This window comes from Danio rerio, chromosome 17, assembly GCF_052040795.2.
Source record: "Danio rerio strain M-AB ecotype USA chromosome 17, GRCz13ab, whole genome shotgun sequence".
NCBI lineage: Eukaryota > Metazoa > Chordata > Actinopteri > Cypriniformes > Danionidae > Danio > Danio rerio.
The window spans coordinates 2,031,533-2,050,424 of record NC_141037.1 but is presented as its reverse complement, the minus strand read 5'-3'; the positions used below and the strand labels follow the sequence as shown (position 1 = coordinate 2,050,424).

The following is an 18,892-nucleotide window of genomic DNA, read 5'->3' as shown; positions in this document are numbered from 1 at the left end:
ATTCATTAAATCATTTTCCTTTGGCTTAGTCTTTGCTTTATCAGAGGTCGCCACAGCAGAATGAACCAACAACTATTCCAGCATATGTTTTACATGGCAAATGCGCTTTACTCCCAAACTCCCACACACACTCACACTCACATTTACACACACACACACACACACACACACACACACACACACACACACACACACACACACACACACACACACACACACACACACACACACACACACTACAGCCAACTTAGTTAATCAATTCCCCTATAGCTCATGTGTTTTTACTGTGGGGGAATTTTGTTTGCATCCACCCCCATAATTTCAGATTTAATTTACACCCCTTACAACCCGTTTAACCACAGATTTTCAGAATATTTCTGTTTGGTTTTGAGGAGGCATAAGTAAACCTTTTCCCCTGATAATATTTTAAATGTCATATCATGCATGTTTCTTTCTTTAGAAGGCACAAAACAAAATAGCAAAATGTGAGGTGATATGCACCTGCAGCGTAAACCAAACTTCTGTTGTGTTTGGCAATGAAACAGCTCTTTATTTTGCAATGAGCACATTAGACTTTTGCACAGGTATTACCCTGATCATTCAGTCTGAGCCAGCCATAGGTTTTAATTCAGAGCTCAAACCCAATGTTGGCTTCTTACAAGAAAATAGGCAACTTTATGAAATGTGCTGTTTTTGGGATTTTAGCTCCTCTGTTTGTGGTGCTACAGCCCTGAATTAAATAAATTAACAAAAGTGACTTCTACACATGTTCTGCTTACTAACTCATGTTAAATATTTGATGATACAATTATATACATTTACCTATATATGAAAATGTACAAAATGATATGAAAATATGAAATTTTATATGAGAATGACGTTTTTTTCTGCTAAGGGTCCTAGTGGGAAAAACAAAAGCATGAACACTGTGTCTGGTGTAGAATGACACAAACCTGTTGATGACTGGCATATCACACTTGCTAAAACATTATATAACTGCTGTTTTAATTGGTCCACACTTGTAAAATTAAAACTGCTTGGCTCACATTGTACTGAAACCAGAGAGAACATTTAAGATTAGTTCAAATAAAAAACCTAACTCAAGGATTACTTATAAATAAAAAAAAAAATACAGTTTTACCTCTAGAAGGGATGTTTAGTGTGACAGTGGTTAAGCAGAAATCCTCTTCAGAATAATTGTGCTGATATGTCAGCTGAATCGCTGGAAGACAAATTACTTGACAAGTTTTATTTATTTATTTTTTTTCGTCACAAGTGCTTTCAAAACATTTTAGAAATGAAATAGACATCACATCTACCTGGATTTTGTGAGCTACTGTTGTTCCAGAAACAGAGAGCATTGAGATTAACTTCGATTTTATCACACTCAGCTGTACACAAATAACATTTAAGGGTAAAATAATATAACAACCATAGAACATGAAAACAACATTTTCACGCATTTATTTTTAAATTAATAAACTTTAGTTTCTGTATGAATCGTACTTATCTGTCCAGTGAGGCAGCAGAGGATCATCATGATCAGCCGCAGCACATTCAGCTTCTGTCCAGACATAATTCCCACAGACCTGACAGAGACACACGTGTTTAATGTTGTTTTCTACAGGCTCTGAACACAAATCCTACATCAGTTTCTCATTACATTCTCCAGATCAAAATCCACAGAACAGAGAAGAGAAACTTTCATCCGTTCACCTCTGAAGCTTCTGGATAATGGTGTTAATGACAGAAAGTTCACTGGCACACATGCAAATCAGAGGCATATTTGAGGTCTAACTGTGAATGTCAGTGTTCATTTACATTCAGCTCTGGGTCATCATGTCGTATATATTTATTTTAAGTAGTAACAGGATTCATAAACTTGAAGACATAAACTCAAGACTTCATTATGATAAAGGGATCAGCCGTTTCTTAAAGGTTTTGTGTACTTTCATTTTAAAATATTAACTATCCTTGTGAATGTTGGTAAGCTGCTGTATCAGATAATGATGCAAATTTCTGAACCCACATGGGTGTCAGCATCAGTAACATCCTGAATTTGTTTTTAAAAAAGGTAAAATGGTGTTTGTGTTACTCAGACACGCACATGAAGGATTATATCAATGAATCAAACATCAGTAAATTCAGTCCTCAAACAATAATAACTCACACTGCACTGCTGCGAAATGAACTGCCAACTGATCCAGCATATGTTTTACACAGCGAACACCCTTCCAGCTGCAACCCAGTACTGGGAAGCACCCAAACATACTCTTTCACACACACTCACATACACTACAGCCAATTTAGCTTATTCAATTCATCTACGGCATGTCTTTAGACTGTGGGGGAAACTGGAGCACCCGGAGGAAACCCACGCCAACATGACCTTCTTGCTGTGAGGTGATGGTGCTGCCCACTGCACCACCGTGCTTCCCTTTAAGCTAACATAAACTAAAACTTTCTTTTGTTTTAGACAACATGCAAATGCAACTTTCCCACTGAATGATCCAATGGAACATTCCCTAAACATTTGCATAAAAAACAGGCAAATAAACACAAATCAAATTTAATTAACAAAAAACAACATTAACTAAAAGGCGACAGCAAACAAAACAAATTCTTAATCTAATTCAGCCGTTTCAATAAAATTGTCTTTATTAGTGAGGCTCATAACTCTATAGACAGTTTTAAACAGCTCTCTTTCATTCAGAACTGATATTTGTCTAATGTTGTGGGCCTGATTTTGAAGATTAATACACTGTTTCCCTTAGATTATTGTGATCAGGAATCCCTGTTTTCTTGTCCCAGTTTTTGTGCCGAAATAACTTGTAAATAGGTAAAGCACACTGTGAAATATCTCTCTGTTAACAGTTTCCCATATTTTGTGATTCACAGGTTTTGTGTGTATTCACAGGGATAAAATGCATAATGGGAGGTTACTTTCTGCTCTGTCAACAGTTGATGTTGAAAATTCAACTTAAAGTGAGATTTATTGACATTGTAGTTCAAAATATTTTATATATGAACTAATAAATATAGAACTCAGTCCATAAAACAGGACAGGTAAATTTACTAGCAGTTTATTACCAGGTTGTTGTGCCATTGCATTACATTTACAATACTAATACAGGCACTACATCAATTCAAATATTAAAATGTTAACAAAAGTTGCCTAACAGTATTAAAAACCATTATATATATATATATAGTTGAAGTCAGAATTATTAGCCCTCCTGAATAATTAGACAGCTTGTTTATTTTTCCCCAATTTCTATTTAATGGACAGAAAGACATTTTCAACACATTTCTAATCATAGTAGTTTTAATATCTTATCTTTAATAACTGTTTTATTTTATCTTTGTCATGATGACAGTAAATAATATTAGACTAGATATTCTTCAAGACACTTCTATACAGCTTAAAGTGAAATTTAAAAGCTTCACTTGGTTAATTAGGTTATATTAACGATCTTTGCAAGTTTATATTTTTGCATGTCTAGACCTCCAAGATTTACGTACCAGCAAGAAATATTATAGGGGATAATACTTTCCTTACCTTCCTCAGTAACTTACTAACATTAAAATAAAATAATCATGTGCAGTAACAATATCTTAAAATAAAGAGTCTCTGTGCGACTGTGATGGTCCATTCCAGATTCCTTTGAGCCCAGAGAGGTTGACGGCGCTTCTGGACACTGTTAACATAGGGCTTCCTTTTTGCACGGCACAGTTTTCACTGACGTTTGTAGATGTAACTACATATTGTGGTACTTGACTTGCAGTAGTTCTAAGCCCATGTTGTCATATGCCTTATAGATGAATGAGGTTCTTGATGCAGCGCCCCCTAAGGGGTGGGATATTACTCGTTGCTCAGTTTAGGTTTGCGCCCTTGTCCTTTAAGCACTGAAACTTCTCCAGATTTCTTGAATTTTTTAGTAATGTTCTGCACTGTTGAAGGTGAAATATTCAAATGTCTTTTTCTCTTTCTTTGAGGAACATTGTTTTTCAACATTTCAATAATTTTCACATATTTGTTGGCAAACTGGCGATTCTCGGCCCATCTTATGACCAGTTGACCAGTCAGAATGTTCTCCCTGGCGTGGGTTTCCCCCTGTGCTCTGGTTTCCCCCACAGTCCAAAGACATGCGGTACAGGTGAAATGTGTAGGCTAAAATGGACCGTAGTGTATGAGTTTGTGTGTGAATGAGTGTGTGTGGATGTTTCCCAGACATGGGTTGCGGCTTGAAGGGCATCTGCTGCGTAAAACATGTGCTGGATAAGTTGATGGTTCATTCTGCTGTGGTGACCTCAGATTAATAAAGGGACTAAGCTGAAAAGTAAATGAATGAATGAATGAATGAGTTTTCTGGAATGAAATAGAAGTCAAAGTGCATTTCTACTGATTATTATGAATTAAAAGCTCTTCTGCTACTGGATATTTTTGTGGAAACTGTGATTCAGTTTTATCAAAAGTGTAAGTATTGTCTGTGTGACTGGAAGTGTCATAAAGCAATGTTTATTTGCATTTCCCAGCAATCATAAAAAACAAACAAACATCCACAGCATTAAGGCAGTAAATCTGAAACGCACAGGTGAAATGAACAGCTCATTCAGCAGGATTGAGAAGTTTTATTAGTCACTGTGAATCTGAAATATGTAGATCTGAGTCAGTAACAGGTTGAAATAGCAGCTCCGTGAGTCACAGAACTCTGCAATTTCATTCACATGTTAAACTCAGACTCATTCATGAGGAAAACTACTAAATCTAAAGCCTCACAGCGCTATCTGCTGGTACAACACATTATGGCAAACATGCAGTGCTCAGAGGAATCATCTATGCTAAAATATACACTGAAAAAAAATAACTTTCTTACTCAGTTTTTGTTTCTAGTCAAAATATCTACAAATTCTTTAATCAAGAAGCATTTTCTTGCATTTTCATGACTTGTTTTAGGAAATAATCAGGCAAAATTAGGCAATTTTTTTTTTCCTTAAAACAAGAAAAATAATCTGCCAGTGAGGTAAGCTAGATATAATTATTCAAAAGGAAAATAGTAAATCATTTTGTGCACCCAAAAATAACAGGTTAATCTTAGAGATGCAAAATTTACCTGCAATTCAACAAATGACCTGAATATATCAGTCAAACACAGCCTATATGTATCATACTGAAACTACTGTTAAAGTAGCCCTGAACCCACATATATCAGAATATATACACCTTGTAAATAATATAAAATGATTATATCAAATGACCTTTGTTTAAATATCTAATAATGAGTATGAAATGATTTATAAACACTAATACACAGAACTGTATTCTGGCACTGATTACTGTGATTACTGATAAATGAGAGACGGTGCATTTTCTGTTCTAGCGAGCAAGATCATAAACATGTTCCTCAGCATTACTATTGGTGTTGTTTGGTGGAACAATGGTTGTGATGGAGCCGGAGCTTTTCGGGTCGTCTGAAAAATGACCACCAACATCCTTGTGAATGTGAAAGTAATACAAGAAGAGGAAAAACCCTGAGAAAAAAAGATTATTTCAGTTAATAAAATAAAATAAAAAAATAGATAAATATACTAAACAAAATGTGTTCAAAAAACATATTAGGATACTCAACTAAAGTTTGATGCATTTGATTATTTCTCACAAATTATAATCAATGACAATAAATTTATTGTTAAATGAATAAATATAATATTGGCTCACACTTTATTTTAAGGTTCATTTCTCATTTTTGAACAAAGACTTTTTGTCTGAGTAAAGTGCTTATTATTATGCATTTAAGTGTGATATTAATAGGTATTAACAGTGATAGTTCACCCAAAAATGGAAATTCTATTTCTCACCCTTTACTTGTTCCAAACCAAAATAAATAAATTAAACTGGTTTTAAACCAGTAAAGGGTGAACTATTCATATAAGGGAGTATTTGAGTTTTGGTAATATGTAGGATTAAGAATAAAATAAGAATATGTGCTTTATAAGTACTAATAAACGCCCGAAATATTAATAATAGACAGATGACAAGGCACTAGTTAATAGTGAGTATTGGTACTAAAGTGTTGCCAAATATTTTATAAACAATTACAAGCATGCATTAATTAATTTAAAAACTTAGCTAAAGTTTCTCACCTTGAAGGGAGTTGAGTGCACAGAAGATGTAATATGAGGGAATGAGCATCGGTCCATAACTGAAGAAGGCAACAGCCCACGTCAGACCGAACAGAATAAACAAACTCAACACCATCATCAGCTGCTTTCTGAACGTTTGTCTCTTGCCCTCAGTCGCTCTTATGTGTCTACTCTGGATAATCCTAGTGAGGATAGTGATGATGAAGATGACTATTGTGAAGATGAAAACGAAGATGTAGTATCCCATGTTCAGTATGTAATGAATTAAAGGATTTGTAATCCAGCACCTGCAATTACAAGAGCATGATTTGAATTTAAAGGACACTCAGAAGATATTTTAAACATTGATCATTCATGAATTTGTGACTTAATAACTAAGCATACATTTGTGCAACTTTTCCTGATGATGCGGTTAGGATCGTTTTGTTGTATCCTCCTACAGAAACTACTGCAATAACAGCTGGAGCTGAAAACCCTGCAAAACAAGGATATTGTCAATAAAAAACAAAAACAATACAAAAAATGCACACCCCGAGGTGCATTACCACTATTATCTGGCAAGGCACAAGGTCTAATTTCAAAACAGGTGTTATTTAGAAAGTCCAACAAAGTCATAAAAATAACAAGGCAAAAAATTACCACAAGGCAAAAATAGAAAGTCGACAGAACTGACCAGATAACAAACAAGAAGTTCTCCATAGAGCAAAAACGTATTTTAAGTCAAAATGCAAACAAACCAAAACAACAAAAAAGTGGCAAGGACAAGAGCAGGTCAAACTCAAAAACGAAGTGACAAGTGAAGACAGGAATCTAGAATAAATAGGGTAGACTAACGAGAACAAAATTATCACAAATTAACCCAAAACAAAAACATTGGGGAACATTGGGCGACATCTTAAGGAGGCAAAGAAAAACACAAGCAATAGCTCAGAATCTGTCAGGATCCTCCTATAAGCAGTAATCCAGGAGTGCTCCTTGAACCATGGCCCTCTCAGTCCACAAAATACTGCCAAGACTGTTGCATGGAACAAGAGAAGAACATGCTTAAATCAGGATACATGAAAGGTGGGATTATTTTGACTTAGGTAATTTTAGCTGTTAAGAAACCAGGTTTACTCTCCTGATAACTTCGAAATGTCCAATGCAGCACTGGTTGAGCTTGTGGGATTCTATCCATAGGGGAAGGTTCCGAGTGAAGAAACCTGTTGACTAACCTGAAGAGAGGGTGCAGATATACGTCTACGGTTGGCCTGTCCATAGTACTGGGCATAGGTTTAAATGAGTTACTAAGGACTATATTCTGGATCAGAAGGAAGTGATTAATATGCTGCTGTACCAAGGGAACAGCCGCTTGAATCCCTTTCTCATGGAAGCGTGGAGAAGAATCTGAAATGGCACTCAAAGGGTAAAAAGCCAGTTGAGGACGAGCAAAGAGTGTTGTGAGCTATTTACCCAGATGAGGTATAAGGACCTTGATAAAGGGTTGTAAGCCACCATGCAGATAGCCAGACTCTAATTAACCAAGTGAGACTCAGATTAACTTTTTCCGCCTGTCCATTAAACTCTGGGTCGGAGGTTTTGACATTAACCAAGGATATAACATCCTCCTTAGCTGTGGGCCACCAGTGTCTTTGTAGAAATTCCAGGGTGCAGGAAATACCTGGATGTCAATAAAGCCAGGAGGAATGTGCCCATTGAAGAACTTGAGGACAAACTGCCTTTGGAACATATAACCAGTTAGCCAGACTGAGACATGCAAAGGAACAGTCAGATGGGGAACAGCTCCAGAGGCTATTAGAATCCCATGCAGTGTCACCTGCAGTGGGTCACCTAACAGGTTGGCAGAAATATTGATGCGAGCAGCTAATGCCATGTCTATAAAGTTCCCTGCTGCTCCAGAATCAACAAGAGCTTAGAGTAGATGTTCCTCAGATCCCAATGTCAAGGTAATGGGTAAGACGAACTGGAGTTGTTAAGAGACACAAGTTAAATCACTCCCAGGACAGCTCTCTTCCTACTGCCTGGGTTGGGAAGGTTTTCCTTCAATTCGGTACAGTCTGAGTGAAACCAACCAGCCCCTTGACTATAAAGGCGAAGATGACTCCTCATATGATGGATATGTTCCTAAAGAGATATGTGGGCATGGCCCAGCTGCATAGGGTCTGTGGAATCTGGTTCTGAAAAACTAGGTGACTCAGTGGCACATAGAGTAGAATGGTGGTTAGGAAAATGTAAGGGAACATACTGGGCTGGGATGGTTGTCCTGGAGGATAGCTCAACTAGGGTCAATCGAGAGTGTTAACTGAATCTCGGGTAGTCAACTCATTCTTGAGAGCCCCAGACAGACCATTCTGGAAATAATAAGTGTTTCATCATTTCAGCCTTCTCCTGCGGCAATTGCTAAAAATTACAAGACATAGTCCGCTGCACTCTTATCTTCTTGACATAAGGTGAGTAGTTGCTTGAAAACCTCACTTCCTGAGAAGAGATGGTTGAATGCACTCTGTAATTCTTTCTTAAAGCTGGATTAACCGGGGCAGCAGGCTGCACCAGCTTTCCAAGTGCTTTGTCAGGTAAGAGAGTGAGTACATAGGTGATTTTAACCTGACCTGAAGAGAAAGTAGCAGGCCTTCGGATCCCCTGAGGAACATTACGGAGAAGAGAGACATGGCTTAAGCTGATGTGGAGGGGCATGGATAACAGGTGCAGGGGTTGAAGACTCAACTGGGGTTGGGACAGGACCTTGACACAGACTGTCAGAAAGTTGTTGCATGGATATAATGAGGCCTGGAAGTAAGTGAGAGTGCTTCTCCATAAGTGATTCTTGCTGAATCAGAGCTGCCTGATGGCACTTCACTGTAGATTTGTGTTGAGCGACAATAGTAACCTTCTTTTGGGCAGTGGCCGCAGCTGGGTTTATGTTGAGTTGGTTTTTCTGTGATGAGCCTGGAGTGCAAACACAGGTCTCTGGTGAAATAGTTGAATGTTCTACCATTAACCCACATGATGAGCTGATGAACCCACACTGCCAAGGCACAAGGTCTAAGTTCTAAAAGGTCTTCATTTAGGAAGTACAACAGAGTCATAAATAATAATGCAGGGCAAAATGATGGATAACCGCTCCAGGAGCTATTAGTCTCCTGTCCAGCAGTGCCAGCTGCAGTGGGTCATCTAACAGGTTGGCAGAAATATTGATGCAAGCAGCTAATGCCATGTCTATAAAGTTTCCTGCTGCTCCAGAATCAACAAGAGCTTAGAGTAGATGTTCCTCAGATCCTAATGTCAAGGTAATGGGTAAGACAGACTGGAGTTATTAAGAGACACAAGTTAAATCACTCCCAAGACACCTAACTCCTTACTGCCTGGGATGGAGAGTTTTTCCTTCAGTTCGGTACAATCTGAGTGAAACCAACCAGCTCCTTCACTATAGAGGTGGAGATGATCCTCATATGATGGGTATTTTCCCAAAGAGAGAGTTGGGCACGACCCAGCTGAACAGGGTCTGTGGAATCTGGTTCTGAAGAATTAGGTGACTCAGTGGCACTTGGAGAAGAATGGAGGTTAGGAAAATGTAAAGGAACATACTGTATGGTAAGTCTTCTCTCTTTAAGATGGTTGTCCTGGAGAAAAGCACAATCAGGGTCAATTAAGAGTGTTAACTGGATCTCCGGTAGCCAACTAATCCTTGAGAGCTGCAGACAGACCATTCTGGATACAATGAGTGTTTCATCATTCAAGCCTGCACTTGCAGCAATTGTCCAAAACTGCATGGCATAGTCCGCTGCACTCCTATCTCCTTGACATACAGTAAGGCGAGTAGTTGCTGGGAAACCACACTTCCTGAGAAGGGATGGTTGAATACACGCCGTAATTATTTCTTAAAGATATTTAAAAGGACTAAAGGGGCAGCAGGCTGCACCAACGTTCTAAGTGCTTTGTCAGGTAAGAGAGTGAGTACATAGGTGATTTAAGCCTGACCTGAAGAGAAAGTGGCTGAGATGGAGACATGGCTCAAGCTGAGATGGAGGGTTATGTGGTTAATCTGATAGGTTGGCAGGAATATTGAGTAGCTCATGCCATGTCTATAAAGTTCCCCACTGCTCCAGACTCAACTAGAGCTTGGAGTAGATGTTTCTCAGATCCCAATGACATGGCTCAAGCTGAGGTGGAGGGGTATGGATACCAGATGCAGGGGGTTGAAGGCTCCACTGGGGTTGGGACAGGATCTTGACACAGACTGTCTGAGAGTTGTTGCATGGAAGAGACACAGCTGAACAATATGAACACAAATTAACCCAAAGAGAAACACTGGGGGGAAATAGTGGCATCATTTGGATATCATCATATCTCAGGATATGACAGAACAGTTGTTTTACATCAGGCATTTGCTCCATCACTCACCCCAGCCCAACACGGTGATCTTCCTCATGTAGTTTGTGATGGTGACGTTCTGTCGGATGAGCCATAAGTACATATGAAGAGCTTGAATGAAGAACCAGGTGAATGTGGTCAGCATGGAGTAATGCATCAGCAGAGCTATGAAGACACAAGCATTCTTGTCTCCTGAGTTTGCCACGCTCTCGTTCGACAGAAAAGACACATTCAGGAGAAACAGAGCACCGAACATGTTGATCAGGATCTTCGTGGCCTGATTGGATTTGGCTTTCCTGTTGAAAGAGAAAAACAACCTGTGTTAGTAACTTTATCTGTCACAATAAACAGTTTAATATTTATGTTGTGCTTTAGTAGACTCTACCGCAGCAGAAAATGCATGAACAGAGCGATGGCCAGAAAAAACACAGAGATCCCACAGCCGATAGCAGAGATGAGGGTCAGTGACTCCAGATACGGCGCTACAGCGTTTACATCTGGCACAGACTGAGAAATCAGAGGAAAAGCATAAATACGAATCAGATCAGCTGAAAGATCATTTTAGAATCAGTTGTTTCCTTTTAGCAAGAAATCCATTTTTTTGTCATCTTTTTAAGTTTGTATGTAATAACATGATGTAAAGAATGGTTGACAACTGTTCAATAACTACAAAATAATGCATGTCTGAGCTGGTGATATGTAGTGGAGCAACCGTGTTGTCATCGGTGTGCATTATTTTTGAATAATTCACCAGCTCGGATTGCATTATTCTACTTCTCCAGGTCCAAAGCTGCTAAATCCACAGTTTAGATGTTGTATTTGAGTTTTTTTGTCAGGTTTTGTCCTCAAACTGCTTTTGTTGTGTGCAGCACTAGTTTCTTCCACATCTTATCCAAAGCCTTCTGTAGTGCTTTGATTTGATTTTTGACCATTGTAGCTGTGAAATAGTACCATTTAGCATAGTGATATTGAGCTATAGTGTGCTCAAAACCTGCTGGAACTACTTTTGCTCAACTTCTTGTGAAAATAACGCCACTCCTTAGAAAGCTCATTAACCAATCAGAATTGAGTATTCAACAGCCCTGCAGTGTAAGAAAGTTTAATCTTCTCACCATCAGCACTGCGAAGAACGTCAGATGTGAACACGAACACTTTATGCTGTTACTGTTGATTTGTTTAGTCTCACAACCAAACGTTGTCCACTCAAGATTTCCTTCAAAGAAGAGAGAGCTACAGACATTGCTGAATACTGTACATGTGATGATGTGTTTCAACAGTCATCTGCATCTTAAATTTAAGTTATAAAAACAAAATATATATATATTCGGGGGTGAGGTCTCTGAATAGTGAATACCACTGTTGAGAACTGGGATAGGATGCAGCTGTGGGTTTTGGGTGGCTGCTGCGATCAAGTAATGAATCAAAGTTGGCAACCCGGGGGTGTTTGCAGACTGTCCCAAAGAGGGGGGTGGGTGAAATTACGGGAGTTTTTGGGAAGAAATAAAAAATGGGATGGCTGTGGGAGACTTGTTCTGAAATACAGAATACACCCAGGAAAAACAGGAATGTTGGCAGGTGTGCTTAACAGTTTAATAGTGATCTGATCTGCTGTAATTAGAAATCAAACTGCTGTAAGCTTCTAAGCGTAAGGGCTTATCATGCAGTTCTGTTGCCATATTGTGGATGGAAACGTCAATCCTCTTTGGTCTCCTACACTATGGCAGGCTAAGGGCCGCCGGCGAGCTCTCTCAGAAATTGTAAATATAAAAAATAGGCATGATTCTTATAAATAAACTGCATAGTTGTAATCTAAACAACTACAATCTCCACTAAAACACCTCAAAAGTACATTTTGTTGTCTAACAGCAGTAATATTTGTCAAACTGTAGTGTCTCTGCCTGTTGCTTGCTGTATGTGGGCGGAGTAATACACAAAGATAAAGAGGCTGTACAGGTGCTGATATTACTTAAATATATATAAGAAGGTCGCTGGGTCGCTGGTTCGAACCTCGGCTCAGTTGGCGTTTCTGTGTGGAGTTTGCATGTTCTGCCTGCCTTCGCGTGGGTTTCCTCCGGGTGCTCCGGTTTCCCCCACAGTCCAAAGACATGCGGTACAGGTGAATTGGGTTGGCTAAATTGTCCATAGTGTGTGTGTGTGTGTGTGTGTGTGTGTGTGTGTGTGTAAATGTGTGTGTGTGTGTGGATGTTTCCCAGAGATGGGTTGCAGCTGGAAGGGCATCCACTGCGTAAAAACTTGCTGGATAATTTGGCGGTTCATTCCACTGTGGGGACCCCAGATTAATAAAGGGACTAAGCCGACAAGAAAATGAATGAATATATATATATATATATATATATATATATATATATATATATATATATATATATATATATATATATATATATATATACATATATAATGTTTATACATATTTATAGATATAAATGTAGATTTATTAAGATTTAATAAATGTATCAGGGGTGTTGCTAGACATAAAGCTCTACTTGGCCATGAGCACTGATGATTTATTGGGGTCTAGCGACACCCCTGATTTGTATTAAATCATCTTTCTATCAGATTAAAGCAGGCAAGATTATGCGAGGTGTTTGTAATGCAGCATCTATGGTGGCAGGACAGTAAATTTGACATTGTTTCCTCCTCTATCTGCCTTCATCAGTCTCACACTATTTTTTTGAAAGATGTGAAAACACTATTGTGACGTTTATTTTTAGATATTTGAGCAAATTGCAAAGCAAAAAAAGTATGTGTTGCTCTCTCCAACTCGCAGTACAGCGCTCTGAGTTTACCTTCTGCTGCTGTCTAACCAAGAAATGTGTAAAGAGTCTATAAAAACATATTAATAGAGCCATAAATAAATGTACCTTTTCCATTCCAAGAAGTGCAAGAGGGACCACCAACCTGTAAGAACATGTTTAAGTGTCATTTGACTTCAGTGTCTGGTTATATATATATATATATATATCTTGAAAAAGAGAGAGTTCTGCAACAAAACATTCATTACCAGATCCTTATTAGTAAAGGTTATTTCAATGTTGTTGGTGAGGTTGGCGATATTGGCTCCCATTGTTATTCCATAAACCTCATTGTTCAGAATCGTATAGTTTTTAGTTTGATTCTGAAGGAGAAACCAGACAAGAATAGAGTCATCTTTTATAGGGGAATCTAAAGAAATGATCCATATGAAATGTAAGAGAGAAACACAGAGCCTGTTACTTTATTCCCCATGTTAGTGAACCGCAGAACTCCAACAAATGCACTTCCATTGTTTTCCAGTCGGGATTTATTAAAGGCTTCACTGGGAAACATTGCAGTCCACAAACAGCCTGTATTCATGTCATTTTGACTCATAACAACCTGAAAAGGAGAGGCAGGATTGATTAATTGCACAACCTCTACAACATACCTCAAACTTTACAGTAGCTTTACCATGGTGTTGTTTGAACTGTAGCATATGGTCATGTCTTTGGTCTCTGTTTTCTTGTCTTGGATGTGGAGAAGACCAGTAATGTTCCCCTTGTTAATCATCACATTGCTTTCATTATTTTTTTTCATAATATCCACCAGATTAGACTCTAAAATGTCCAAGGCTTCTCTGTAGAATAAATTGAATCATTTAGTTATCTGTGTTTGAGTTTTTGGTTTAAAATTCAGTTATAACCTCACACTCACGCTGCTTTTGATGAAGGAACAAATCCATTCTCATCTTCTAGATCACTTATTGGTAGTGTGCTTGTCTCCTGTGATTGTGGTAGTGTGCTTGTCTCCTGTGATTGTGGTAGTGTGCTTGTCTCCTGTGATTGTGGTAGTGTGCTTGTCTCCTGTGATTGTGGCAGTGTGCTTGTCCTTTGTGATTGTGGTAGTGTGCTTGTCTCCTGTGATTGTGGTAGTGTGCTTGTTGTCTGTGATTGTGGTAGTGTGCTTGTCCTTTGTGATTGTGGTAGTGTGCTTGTCTCCTGTGATTGTGGTAGTGTGCTTGTCTCCTGTGATTGTGGTAGTGTGCTTGTCTCCTGTGATTGTGGTAGTGTGCTTGTCTCCTGTGATTGTGGTAGTGTGCTTGTCCTTTGTGATTGTGGTAGTGTGCTTGTCCTTTGTGATTGTGGTAGTGTGCTTGTCCTTTGTGATTGTGGTAGTGTGCTTGTCCTTTGTGATTGTGGTAGTGTGCTTGTCCTTTGTGATTGTGGTAGTGTGCTTGTCCTTTGTGATTGTGGTAGTGTGCTTGTCCTTTGTGATTGTGGTAGTGTGCTTGTCCTTTGTGGTTGTGGCAGTGTGCTTGTCTCCTGTGATTGTGGTAGTGTGCTTGTCTCCTGTGATTGTGGTAGTGTGCTTGTCTCCTGTGATTGTGGTAGTGTGCTTGTCTCCTGTGATTGTGGTAGTGTGCAGTTGACACAGGTCCAGGTGTTCAAAGTTTGTTTATTTAAATACAGAACGTATGTGCCGTTTGCCATCATTTCTACACACAGAAATAAAGCATGGGTTTAATTCAACTGTGCAACAATTCAATACATTTTAAACAATTGAAAAGATCTAATGTATCAGGTGATTCTTATTTATAAATGAAGAAAAATCATAGTTTGTACATTGTAATGTTTATAATGCATGTTTATCACATATATTAATGACATACACATGCACTAATAGCTTTAATAAATATGCTTCTAGATACTGTTGTACTATAAATGTTTAGATGCATGTTTACATTTTATGTGAACTAGAAACTACTACTGAAAAAAAGAAATGTATAAGGAGAGACTTACTGTTGCAGATGTCAGGGCTAAATTGAGCATTTTTACATTTGTCTGTAACATTACCAGGAGGAATTTCCCAACAATCTTAATAAATCATGAAACACAATTCAATGTTATTATAAAGTCAAACATTGTATAATTTCAATAAAAGACACTAAATTAAGAAAAGTATGGACAGGAATAAAGGACTAATGTTATTAAAACATTAATAAGAGATTAAACACACACACACACACACACACACACACACACACACACACACACACACACACACACACACACACACTAAAATATATGAGGAAATGTATACTGGTGTTTCTTACTAAAATATGCTGCATTCATGGATGCTGTAATCAGAGAGAACAGTCATTAGTTGTGGAGTTTCAGTCAGTAAGGCTGCTGTCAAGGCTTTTTAATTCACTTGAAAATGTTTGTACAGCAGACATTAGTGCTGTCACGGCTCGATCACAACAACTTGAAGCTGTCTATGCTAGTAATACTGTACATATCATAGTGTAGAAAAGGCCAGCTAATAATTGCAGTTCATTTAAACCTCACTCATCTCAATGGGTGCTCTGTTCTTTAGCATCCTTGTTGCAGAGCTCACTCCCCAGTGCCATAATTCAGTTCTGGTCTAGTTATAGTGGCATATTGGCATGATAGAAGTATGATAGAAGTAGAGTTGGAGAGGTTACACTCACTCATTCATTCATTTATTCATTAATTCATTTTCCTTTGGCTTAGTCTTTGCTTTATCAGAGGTCGCCACAGCAGAATGAACCAACAACTATTCCAGCATATGTTTTACATGGCAAATGCGCTTTACTCCCAAACTCCCACACACACTCACATTTACACACACACACACACACACACACACACACACACACACACACACACACACACACACACACACACACACACACACTACAGCCAATTTAGTTAATCAATTCCCCTATAGCTCATGTGTTTTTACTGTGGGGTAATTTTTTGAGAAATGTTATGTTTGCATCCACCCCATAATTTCAGATTTAATTTACACCCCTTACAACCCGTTTAACCACAGATTTTGAGAATATTTCTGTTTGGTTTTGAGGAGGCATAAGTAAACCTTTTCCCCTGATAATATTTTAAATGTCATATCATGCATGTTTCTTTCTTTAGAAGGCACAAAACAAAATAGCAGAATGTGAGGTGATATGCACCTGCAGTATAAACCAAACTTCTGTTGTGTTTGGCAATGAAACAGCTCTTTACTTTGCAATAAGCACATTAGACCTCTGCATGGGCATTAACCCTGAAACTCCTGAGATCATTCAGTCTGAGCCAGCCATAGCTGTAAATTCAGAGCTCAAACCCAATGTTGGCTTCTTACAAGAAAATAGGCAACTTTATGAAATGTGCTGTTTTTGGGATTATAACTCCTCTGTTTGTGGTGCTACAGCCCTGAATTAAATAAATTGTCAAAGTGGACTTCTACACATGCTCTGCTTACTAACTCATGTTAAATATTTGATGATACAATTATATACATTTACTTTTATATGAAAATGACTGAATGATATGAAAATATGAAATTTTATATGAGAATGACGTTTTTTTTCTGCTAAGGGTCCTTGTGGGAAAAACAAAAGCATGAACACTGTGTCTGGTGTAGAATGACACAAACCTGTTGATGACTGGCACATCACACTAGCTAAAACATTAAATAACTGCTGTTTTAATTGGTCCACACTTGTAAAATTAAAACTGCTTGGCTTACATTGTTCTGAAACCAGAGAGAACATTTAAGATTAGTTCAAATAAAAAACTTAACTCAAGGATTACTTAAATAAAAAAAAAAAAATACAGTTTTACCTCTAGAAGGGATGTTTAGTGTGACAGTGGTTAAGCGGAAATCCTCTCCAGAATAATTGTGCTGATATGTCAGCTGAATTGCTGGAAGACAAATTACTTGACAAGTTTTATTTATTTTATTTTTTTTCGTCACAAGTGCTTTCAAAACATTTTAGAAATGAAATAGACATCACATCTACCTGGATTTTTTGAGCTACTGTTGTTCCAGAAGCAGAGAGCACTGAGATTGACTTCGATTTTATCACACTCAGCTGTACACAAATAACATTTAAGGGTAAAATAATATAACAACCATAGAACATGAAAACAACATTTTCACGCATTTATTTTTAAATTAATAAACTTTAGTTTCTGTATGAATCGTACTTATCTGTCCAGTGAGGCAGCAGAGGATCATCATGATCAGCCGCAGCACATTCAGCTTCTGTCCAGACATAATTCCCACAGACCTGACAGAGACACACGTGTTTAATGTTGTTTTCTACAGGCTCTGAACACAAATCCTACATCAGTTTCTCATTACATTCTCCACATCAAAATCCACAGACCAGAGAAGAGAGACTTTCATCCGTTCACCTCTGAAGCTTCTGGATTATGATGTTAATGACAGAAAGTTCACTGGCACACATGCAAATCAGAGGCATATTTGAGCTCTAACTGTGAATGTCAGTGTTCATTTACATTCAGCTCTGGGTCATCATGTCGTATATATTTATTTTAAGTAGTAACAGGATTCATAAACTTGAAGACATAAACTCAAGACTTCATTATGATAAAGGGATCAGCCGTTTCTTAAAGGTTTTGTGTACTTTCATTTTAAAATATTAACTATCCTTGTGAATGTTGGTAAGCTGCTGTATCAGATAATGATGCAAATTTCTGAACCCACATGGGTGTCAGCATCAGTAACATCCTGAATTTGTTTTTAAAAAAGGTAAAATGGTGTTTGTGTTACTCAGACACGCACATGAAGGATTATATCAATGAATCAAACATCAGTAAATTCAGTCCTCAAACAATAATAACTCACACTGCACTGCTGCGAAATGAACTGCCAACTGATCCAGCATATGTTTTACACAGCGAACACCCTTCCAGCTGCAACCCAGTACTGGGAAGCACCCAAACATACTCTTTCACACACACTCACATACACTACAGCCAATTTAGCTTATTCAATTCATCTACGGCATGTCTTTAGACTGTGGGGGAAACTGGAGCACCCGGAGGAAACCCACGCCAACATGACCTTCTTGCTGTGAGGTGATGGTGCTGCCCACTGCACCACCGTGCTTCCCTTTAAGCTAACATAAACTAAAACTTTCTTTTGTTTTAGACAACATGCAAATGCAACTTTCCCACTGAATGATCCAATGGAACATTCCCTAAACATTTGCATAAAAAACAGGCAAATAAACACAAATCAAATTTAATTAACAAAAAACAACATTAACTAAAAGGCGACAGCAAACAAAACAAATTCTTAATCTAATTCAGCCGTTTCAATAAAATTGTCTTTATTAGTGAGGCTCATAACTCTATAGACAGTTTTAAACAGCTCTCTTTCATTCAGAACTGATATTTGTCTAATGTTGTGGGCCTGATTTTGAAGATTAATACACTGTTTCCCTTAGATTATTGTGATCAGGAATCCCTGTTTTCTTGTCCCAGTTTTTGTGCCGAAATAACTTGTAAATAGGTAAAGCACACTGTGAAATATCTCTCTGTTAACAGTTTCCCATATTTTGTGATTC

General features: G+C 38.0%; 2 protein-coding genes across 2 annotated transcripts in view; one reads left to right on the top strand and one right to left on the bottom strand.

The window, feature by feature from the left end:
- arhgap11a (Rho GTPase activating protein 11A) overlaps positions 1-18,892 on the top strand; it is a 1,047,489-nt gene that overhangs the window by 280,901 nt on the left and 747,696 nt on the right. The window lies entirely within an intron of this gene.
- Positions 4,822-17,574, bottom strand: LOC147839863 (adhesion G protein-coupled receptor G1-like). Its single transcript, XM_087291270.1, has 13 exons — positions 17,505-17,574; positions 14,564-14,894; positions 14,206-14,481; positions 13,963-14,128; positions 13,750-13,890; positions 13,538-13,651; positions 13,398-13,434; positions 11,628-11,728; positions 10,901-11,022; positions 10,546-10,811; positions 6,529-6,619; positions 6,145-6,431; positions 4,822-5,532 (listed from the first exon to the last, which is right to left on the bottom strand). The coding sequence occupies exons 1-13, from the start codon at positions 17,572-17,574 to the stop codon at positions 5,378-5,380; spliced, it is 2,157 nt and encodes a 718-aa protein (XP_087147396.1). The 3' UTR covers positions 4,822-5,377.

Excerpts from the sequence above, each read along its gene's own strand:
- LOC147839863 (XM_087291270.1), bottom strand. The coding sequence starts at position 17,574 with ATGTCTGGACAGAAGCTGAATGTGCTGCGGCTGATCATGATGATCCTC. Across the intron at positions 11,023-11,627 it reads CGTTCTTCGCAGTGCTGATG|TCTGTGCCAGATGTAAACGC; the intron begins GTGAGAAGATTA and ends CTGATTTCTCAG. Across the intron at positions 10,812-10,900 it reads TTCATGCATTTTCTGCTGCG|GAAAGCCAAATCCAATCAGG; the intron begins GTAGAGTCTACT and ends CTCTTTCAACAG.